At 35.2% G+C, this 10,031-nt stretch overlaps 1 protein-coding gene across 8 annotated transcripts in view; it reads right to left on the bottom strand.

The window, feature by feature from the left end:
- Positions 1–235: 235 nt before the first annotated feature.
- The window catches only part of TLCD4 (TLC domain containing 4), a 90,015-nt gene continuing 80,219 nt past the window's right edge, over positions 236–10,031 (bottom strand). For all 8 annotated transcript variants that reach the window (XM_007169554.3, XM_057527021.1, XM_007169552.3 and 5 more), the window contains one exon: positions 236–3,782. In XM_007169554.3, coding sequence (XP_007169616.2) covers positions 3,464–3,782 — 319 coding nt within the window. In that variant the 3' untranslated portion in view covers positions 236–3,463. The remainder of the gene's footprint in view (positions 3,783–10,031) is intronic.

The raw sequence follows: 10,031 nt of genomic DNA, 5'->3' as shown, positions 1-10,031 counted from the left end.
CCAGTTTGCTTCTTATGGAATCCAAAACACATAAATACATAGTCTTCTATGGAGTATAATTGATGATGTCAACAATGACATGGACTTTTCAATTTCATCCAACAGATTAAACCACTTAAAGCCAATTCAAATGTATATTTACATATTTGGAGTGAAGAGTAACCTAGAAACTGAAATTTGTTCAAACACTTATTTTAATAGTGTCTTTTGGAACATGTTTATTTTCCTTAAAAATGAAGCAGAACAAACATGAATATTACAACACGTTTTTCCCCTGTATATCTCCATGAGAAGAATATTTCTAAATACATGATAACAACTGGTGTAACCAACAGTAAAGGGAAGAACCATTCTCCAAATGCCCAATGCACCTCAGAGAAAGCATACAATTTAAAAACTAATACTTTCAGCAAAATTTTGATTTGAGTCAAATAGGTTATTAAAATTTAGAAAAGAATTTGATTCAAACACCTATAAACTAGGTAGTTTCTAAAACTAGTCCTGTACAACAGTACTGGGTCATCCACAGTATATCAGTCACTCTTAGGAATGGTGAAGACATTATTATTTCTCTTAACATAGGGCTAATAATCCATGAAATACCAAAACGAACAGTTGGAATAAAAATTACATTTCAACTTACTATGATGTATCAAGACAATTTAAGCAGGAGTTCATTTCTTTGCATTCAGATATAACTCCATATTGTTTTAAATAACTGCAAATAATATTCATTAAAAAGATTTTAGGCACAATAATGCAGATTCTATAAACTCAAGCTCATAATTTCTAAATTCTCCCAAATAAAATATCTAATGCAGAGTCTATGATCTTGCATGTTATTTAGTTTATTTTCATTCATTTTCAAAATTTTGTAAGAATTTTTATTTTCTAGAGTACTACACGTTCAGAGAACATCTTTATAGTTACAGGTTGTCACTAATCTTTTTCTACAAAAATAGAGTTGCTTAAAAATTTATACCAATTTGCTTTCATTTTCTATAAATATTTTAACAGTTGTTAAATATCAGAATGCCTAATAGAATCATTTAAACTAATCCATGTAGTCAAAATATTTAATACGTAAAATGTCTAGCAAAAGTTTGTCATTTAATAAATGAAAAATTCATCATTTAATAAATGAAATGTTCTGTCTTTAACTACTTGTTTCTTACGTAGGTGGATATAATCACAGAACAGCAAAGTATAGCTCCTGTAAAGATCTGACTTCAAGTAGCATGGCAGCTTGCAGTGTCTTTTTCATTTCATGTCTGTTTTATGAGGAAATGCATAGAATCTACTTTCGGATATTGAATCTGGATATTAAATTAACTATCATGCAGCCAGCATAAAATAAGAATTGCTGACTAAGGGAATAACAAACTTTAGTTCAACACCTTGATATTTTAATTATGCTTACATAGTGAGGGGGCTATACTGCAGAAAGGTGCTGTTGGTGAAAGTAAAAATGAAGTTTTAAGCATGAAATAACTATAAAAATGGAAAGTGCTATATGGAAACTCACTAACATATAGCTTTATATTGTCTTCCTTTTGATGGTGGGTTTAAAATCTGTGTTCAGAAGCTACAGAAATATCCAAAGTCAAAAATATTTATTTCAAGTTTTGTTTCTTCCTAAAGGAATGAATTTCCAAAACAGTTTTCTAATATAAATGTTTTCCTTTTAAAAAGCCATTTTTCTTGCAAAAGAGCAAGAAAAGAACAAGATAAAACCACGTGCTTTCCTACCCCTGCTAAACAACCAATACATGTTTAAGTGCCTATGTGTAGAAGGCACTAAATTTAGTAACAAATTATCAATGTAATATTAGCAGATTTAAAAACAAATACCTATATTTTATATTACTTTAATTAAGTCTTTCAAAAATAAGTGTACCTGGTATAAGCTGATCAACTTCAATTTTTCATTTAGTTACTGACTGAGATCTCAATTACTTTCTTCAAATGTTCTACAATGTATCAGGCCCTATCTGCATTGGACAGCCAAGTCAATCAAATCACATCAAATCAAAAGTCCTGAAATATCCAGCTAGCCTCCCTTCATCATCATAACATGGACAATAAGAGTGAGTCACACATTCTCCTTCAAACTGAGAAACTGAATGAATTAGATCTTTTGGTTTGGGTTCAACTAAATTCAAGTATTTAACGCTGATTAATTTTTTTCCTTAGGTAAGAATGATCATTAAAGTACTTGAGAAAAATAAATAAAGGCAATAATAGCTAACTATATAATTCTATATTTGGGTTGTAAGGACCAAAGCAAACACAAACATACCCACACACACAAACAGAAAAAAATGTCACCAGTCATTTATCCCCAGATAAAGCAATAATATTGATAATCAGAATGCTTGGATTAAATTATCTATCATTTTCCTATCCTTTAGGAAAGACAGAAATTCAAAGCACTCAAAGTGCTGGTTAAGCAAAAGCATGGGTGTAAATTGTGAGTAAAATATGAATACTGATTTTTTTTTGTAGTTTTGGTCTCATCAAGAAGAGGCTTACCTTAGGAGCATGATAAATACATGTTGCATAAGATTTTGGTGCTAATGATGTTGGGTTCTGAACTCAGGGGAGGTTTTGCAAATAGAAATAATATATTTTTCATAGAAAAAGTGCAAGGGACGCAGATAGAGAGAGAAGTGTTAAAGCTTTTTTCTTAATGATTCCTCCTATTAGCCCAAATAGTCATCTAGAACATGCATGTTTAGAAGGAAGAATTCATCTCTTAAGGAGCTCTATTAGATCGGTCTTAAGCTTTACTACAAAAGAAAAAAGCTATAATTTGATAAAATATTAAAAATAATAAAGTGATGTCAGAAAAATCTGAAAATGCAAGAAATATTTTCCATAACTTAACTAATTAAAGGTTCCCAAAATAAGCAAAATACTTCATTATTAGTAGATGACAGCATATCTAAATGAAAAAGACATCACTTCTAATCGCCTAAGAAAAAGAACATTTCAACAATTTGGAAATTAAACACTACACAGGTATTGACAGCCATAGTAAGAAATGAGTGCAATACAACAAAATGTGGAGACCTATCTACAGATTTAAAAGCAGTTCCCATTCTTTCAGCAAAATCGGTGACATAAAACCAAGTGCACCAAATTAGCATAGTCATGTTTTCACAGAGAAAAATACCAATGCCAGTTAACAGATTTCTAAGAAGATTCACCACCATATTTATACATTTTTATTTAAACCTTTAAGATTTTATCCATGCTTATAATGCAGAAGAATATCAGAAAATAAATCTTCAGATAAAAACTAAATTTTAGTTTCTCTTTTCTAACGGTTAGAAAAAAAAGGACATTGAAATCGAGAATAACAAGTATAATTAATAAAGAAGCACAAGAACATGCCAAGAATTCAACCTATCAGAAGATATAATGTGGGTAGTAATGAAGTATGCTTATCAATAGCCCACTTTTAGTCAAGTTTTCCATTCTGAAGACTCTTCTTGGCTTTCTCTTGTCTTATGAGAGAGATGACTTTGATGCACCCCTTTGAAATTTTGATCATCCACATGACATTCATTACATCCAAAACAACACAAGTAGAGATCCAGGAACATTGAATTAAAAATCCAAGCCTCCGGTAGGCTTCTGTTCCTAACACAGAGTAAATGTAGCCATAAAAAGGAGGTATTGAGGCAATCCGCACTATGAAGAACACCACAGTCATGAGTATTCCATTGATGACATTAGCCTTGGAAAACTTAGGATACTTCAGAGCCTCAAAGAACCACCTGGGAAAAAAATTAAAGAAACATCACATTTATTCTGCATCTCTGAGGATTAACAATTTCTAGTTTTTCGTTTTTAAAATTCAGAACACCCCCCTAAGATTTATATGGCAAGACAAAGGACCTAGAATGGTCAACATAATACTGAAAAAGAATAAAGTTGATAGATTCACTTTCAAGACCTACTATAAAGCTACAATAATCAAGACAGCACGGCATTGGTAAAAGAACAGACAGACAGACCAATGGAACAGAACAGAGAGCCCATAGACAGACCCACACAAATATACTCAACTTACTTTTGATAATGGTGTAAAGGTAATTCAATGGAGAAAAAAACACTCTTTTTAACAAACAGTGCTGGAACAATTAGACATCCATATGCAGAAAAATAAACCTAGGCAGAGACCTCACATCTTACACAAAAATTAACTTGAAATGGAGCACAGACTTAAAAGTAAAATGCAAAACTGTAAAACTTCTAGAAAAAAAACAGGGAAAAATCTGCATGATCTTGGGTTTGATGATAGTATTTTAGATATAATACCAAAAGCATGATCCATAGAAGAAAATATAAGTTGGACTTCGCTAAAATTAAAAACTTGCTCTGTGAAAGGCACTGTCAAAAGAAAATGAAAAGACATCCAAACACTGGGAGAGATTGTTTACTGAATACATATATGATAAAGTACTTATATCCAAAATATATAAAGAACTCTTAAAGCTCAGCAATAAAGAAACAACCTAATTAAAACATGGGCAAAAAATCTTAAACACCTCATCAGAGAAGATAAACAAAAGGAAAAGAAGCATATAAAAAGATATTAAAAATCATTTTTCATTAGAAAAATGTAAATTACAACAATGACATACTTCTACATATCTATTAGAATGACTACAATCTGAAAATCTGACAATACCAATTGCTGGCAAAGATGTGGAACAATAGGAACACTCATTCATTGTTGGTGGGAATGCAAAATGGTAAAGCCACTTCAAAAGACAGCATTGCAGTTATAATGCTAAACATATTCATAGCACACAATCCAAAATCACACTTCTAGGTATTTTTTCAATTGATTTAAAAATATATGTCGGGCTTCCCTGGTGGCGCAGAGGTTGGGAGTCTGCCTGCCGGTGCGGGGGACGCGGGTTCAAGCCCTGGTCTGGGGGGATCCCACATGCCGCGGAGCGACTGGGCCCGTGAGCCACAACTGCTGAGCCTGTGCATCTGGAGCCTGTGCTCCGCAACAAGAGAGGCCGCGACAGTGAGAGGCCCGCGCACCGTGATGAAGAGTTGCCCCCGCTCGCCGCAACTAGGGAAAGCCCTCGCACAGAAACGAAGACCCAACACAGCCAAAAATAAATAAATAAATAAATAGATAAATTTATATTAAAAAAAAAATATATATATATATATATATATATATGTCCACACAAAAACTTGCATGCAAGTGTTTACACCAGCCATATTCATAATTGCCCAAAACTGGAAGCAACCAAAATGTTATAGGTTGCTTCATAATGTTATTCACAATGTAGTATGTGAATGGATAAGCAAATTGTGGTATGTACATACAATAAAATACTATTCAGTGATAAAAAAGAACAAACTATCAACTCATGTAACACCATGGGTGAATCTTAAATGCATATTGATAAATCAAAGAAGCCAATCTGAAAAATGCTACCTACTGTATGATTCCATTTATATGACATTCTGGAAAAAGCAAAACTATAAAGACAAAAAAACAGATCAGCGGTTGCCAGAGGTTCAGGGAGAGCAGGAGAGGGTAGAATAGGTGAAACACAGGCAATATTTTAGGGTAGTGAAACAATTTTGTATGATACTGTAGTGGGGGGTATATGACATTATGCATTTGTCAAAACCCACAGAACAACATGAAGAGTGTATGCAAATTTAATAAAAATCAATAGGAGTTTGGGGCATGCCAGGCAGAATGTAGCCTGTGACAAAAGAATCTAATTGCATTCCAAATACATGACATAACCTCACTGGAGGGAGTGGGGTAAAAATAGGTGACCTAAGTAACTTTGAAAATGAATTAAGACTGCAAGACTAAAGACAAAAGAAACTGTACATAGGCACTTTGCTCTAGCTGGTAAAATTGTTATCTCATGGGGGAAGAGGTTAACAATTCTGAAACCATTATACATGTATACTGGGATTTAACAAATAAGTAAGTTTGTCTGATTGTGAACTGGGGACCAGACTTCTCATTGTGGGAGTGGAAAGTTACAGATAATTGAGTGCAAAAGACTAGACTGATCCATATGATACTGGACTAGAGTTGGAAACGTCAGTATAAACTCATGCTTAGTTTAATACATATATACAGATGGATATATATAGAAATAATTATAGATATGTGTGTATACACAGGTTAGTACATTTCCAAGTTGTCAGCTGGGAGGGCATAGAAACAATGATGCTCCAGTAGCAATGAGCACACCCAGGGCCCATATTTTGGTTCCTAATACCATTGTTCAATAAAAGAAAACAAGACTCCTTGAGAAAGGGCTGATTCTAGCACTGGGACAGAGAATACACAATATAAATCTAGAGTATTTTTTTAGTGTCAGAAAGTAAAGAAGTGCTCCAAAAAAGATGATGAAGTTATGTCAAAGGGACACAGAAGACAACTGAAAGAGCTCCCAATGGCAAAAGTTGTAACAATTTGAACAAAATAAGTAATGTAGTATTGGATTCAAAGTATAAAATAAATATCCATGAAGCCATGGTAATACAAATGAATGAATGAGTGAATGAATAGGGGAGAAAAGGTAAATATCCTGTACAGAATAATTGCAAATAAGTTATGTAGATATTGCACCCTCAAAGAGGTGAAGCATAACTTCCCACTCTTCAAGGGGGGACTTCGTTACAAAGAGTTCAGTATAGAAGGCAGGTGGGGTGGAAACAGTAACTTTAAAATTGAGAACTCTTACAAACCTTACCTCAGCCAGGTGAACAAGGTAAACAATAACAGTGATAATCTATGTTTATGCATGTAGTCCTGATATAACGTGATGAGAATGGCACTTTACTTCTGTGGTCTTCCTCCAAAAACCCCATAACCACAGTCTAATCATGAGAAAAACATCAGACAAACCCAAATTGAGAAATATTCTACAAAACACCTGACCAGGGCTCCTCAAAACTGACAAGGTCATCAAAAACAACGAAAGTCTGAGAAACTATCACAACCAGGAATCTGAGACATGACAACTAAATCCAGTGTAGTATCCCAGATGGGATCCTGGGGCAGAAAAAGGACATTAGGTAAAAACTAAGGAAATCTGAAAATACTATGGCCTTTAGTTAATAATAATGTATCAATATTTGTTCATTAATTATGACAAATGTACCATACAAATGTAAATATTAACAATAGGAGAAGCTGAGTGTGGGGTATATGGGAACCCTTTGAATCATCCTTGAAACTTTTCTAGAAGTCTAAAATTATTCTTAAGTAAAAAGCTTATTTTTAAAAAATTTAGTGAGTATTTGCTGTATTCTACTTTTTCCTCCTTAAAAAAAACTATCTTGCCTAATGTTACCTCATTATATTTTAGAGGTTAAGTTGTAAATGTAGTAAAATGTATCCATGTATCTTAATATTCAATTTGACAGAATTAGTCATGACTAAGCTCAACTTCAGAAACTAAAACTTCAACTGCTAAACTAAAACTAAACTGCTCAACTAAAACTGCTCAACTTCAGAAACTAAAAATTAACTGTTAAAAAAACCTTAAAAAATTTTACTGAGATATTAAAATATCAAACAGAAATAATTTGTAGGATAAGAGGGGTATTACAATTTATAAGTATATGTAGGGTGAAAAGAGAAGGGCTAAATTATTCAACGCAGTTAAAAACAAACTATTTAGAGAGCAATGCTCAAATTAATAAAATAATATCACAAATAGGAAAAATGTCACTGAAGCAGTAAAGTCAACATCCTTTGCTCTATCCAGATCTCCTATCCTCCAGACTTCTCTCCTCCAAAGATTTCCCCTCTGATCCTCAGCCATTCCTTTCTTTGACTACATGGTGGCCTTGGGTTTAATCAGAAATGCTATACCTCAAATAACCAATCCCCTTCTAAGCACAACTCGTAGTACCCCATATTTCTCTTTACCCAATTCCATCTATATCTCTTTTTTGACCTCCACTCCCAAATCCCTCACTACCAGCCTTTGATTCACTTCCTTTCCTACCCACCTGAACTCAGTTACCTTCAGAAAACACATCGGCACCCTCAGTTCTCTTGCCCCTTCATCCATCACACTCACCCTGCCTATCCCCAGCTTCTCATCAGGCCAGCTTTCCTTAGGTAGAGTATAGAGGGAAGGTGGGTAAAGTATTCTGCAGTCAGAAGGCCCAGGTTCAAACCTGCTTCTGCCACTTAGCTGCTGTGTGGTCTTACCTCTCTGTTATTGACCACTATGTCTCAGTTTGATCCCTACAAAATGGGGCTAATGATAGCACCTCCCTTATACCATGAAGCTGTTCTGACACACAAGAACTCTCCTGTACTAGGAGCTCAATCAATAGCTATTATTACTCACCAATACTGATATTAACATAAATAGCACAAATGTAACTTAAAGACCTCTGAATTTCAACTGAATTCTCAAATTTGCTTGGCATTCCTTTCACTTAACTCCACATTCTCCATAGAATTGCTCCCTAACCTCTGTCTCACCAATCAAGTCACTTCCCTTCCTTATTCACTTCTACTTCTCAATCCCATCAGAGGAACTGGCCTCTTCTACTACTAAGGTATTTGAGTCCATCAACCACGAATTCCTCAAACTCTGACCCCAAGGCCTCAAATCTTCTTTTCAAGCACCTTTTTCTCTATATTCAGATGAAGAGGTTTCTCTTGCCCTCTCCAAGGCCAATTGCTTCTGTACCCATGCTCTGTGACTTTAGGCCATCAATTATCCCCTTTCCCTTGCTCCATCCAGTTCCCCATGCATAGATTGATTCTTTCTTCTCTCTTACCAACATGCCCGATTCTTTCTAATCCAAAAAAATCTCTCCTTCTGTTTTTCTTCCCTGTTAAACTCTTAAAAAGAGAAGTCAACAGTGTATTCACAAACATTCTGGCTATACTTCACAACCCAGTACAATATGATTGCATTCCCCTACAAAAGAAATTGGTCACCAGTGGCATCCCCATAACCAAGACAGTGGATTCATCTCAGCCTTCATCCCAGGTGACCTTTCTATAGCATAAGACACTGCCAACCATCATACTTCCTTTCTCCTCTCCTGATTTCCATGATACTATTTTCTCTTGATTCCCTACATACACTTTTTCAGTCTCCGTTTCCTCTGCCTGTCCCTTAAATATTTGTGCTTCCCAGGCACACTTCCTTCCATATGCTCTACCAAGGCCATTTTATACATTCTCATGGGCTTAAAGGGGTTCAGAACAAGCTTCCCAAAATGTGCCACTTTGGCATGCAGAATATTTTGAGCTGAAAGCAACTAAGACCCAGCAGACTCAAGAAAAACTCCTACCTCTCCCTGAATTACCTGAAAGAATTTAGATAGGTGTCCTGGCCCACAAAGAGAGCTATTACCAAGAGATAACTTTTTATCTGAATGATCTATCTGTATGGCAGGACAGACTTCTAATTACCAAACATCTGCTCTTCTTATCGTCCTGTGAATCACCCTCCTCTGCGGGCCCCTATCCCACTCCTTAGCTCAAGACGGCTTATAAGCCTCTATTGCCCAGCTTGTCCTTGGGTCTCATTGTCCTGTGGGCCCCCACATATATGTAATTAAATCTGTTGTTCTTCTGTTAATCTGCCTTATGTCAAACTGATTATTAGACCCACCAAAGAACCTAGATGGGTAGAGGAAAAATTCTTCCTCCTCAAAGGCTCAAACACCCTGACAGAAATCTCTGGTTTCAAGTCCTCTCTTAAGTTCTACTTGTAGTTCTATATTTCTGATTTATTGCTGAGCATCCTCACCTGACAAATCACCAATTCTCAAATATGCCTAAAACCCAACATGCATAAAAACAATACCCTACTCTTTGCCTAACATCCCTTTCCTCCGTGACCACCACCACAGAAAACTCCAAATATGAATCAGTGGGATCACCATTGCCTTAGTCATCCAAGTCAGAAACCTGGAGTCACCCTAGATTGTTCCTAGTCTGGAACCAAGCCCGATCCATTTTATCTGCCAAGATTCTTCCTAATCCT

The sequence above is a fragment of the Balaenoptera acutorostrata genome, chromosome 1 (assembly GCF_949987535.1).
Source record: "Balaenoptera acutorostrata chromosome 1, mBalAcu1.1, whole genome shotgun sequence".
Lineage (NCBI taxonomy): Eukaryota > Metazoa > Chordata > Mammalia > Artiodactyla > Balaenopteridae > Balaenoptera > Balaenoptera acutorostrata.
Note: the sequence above shows the minus strand (reverse complement) of the source record. Positions and strands in the feature narration are given on the sequence as shown.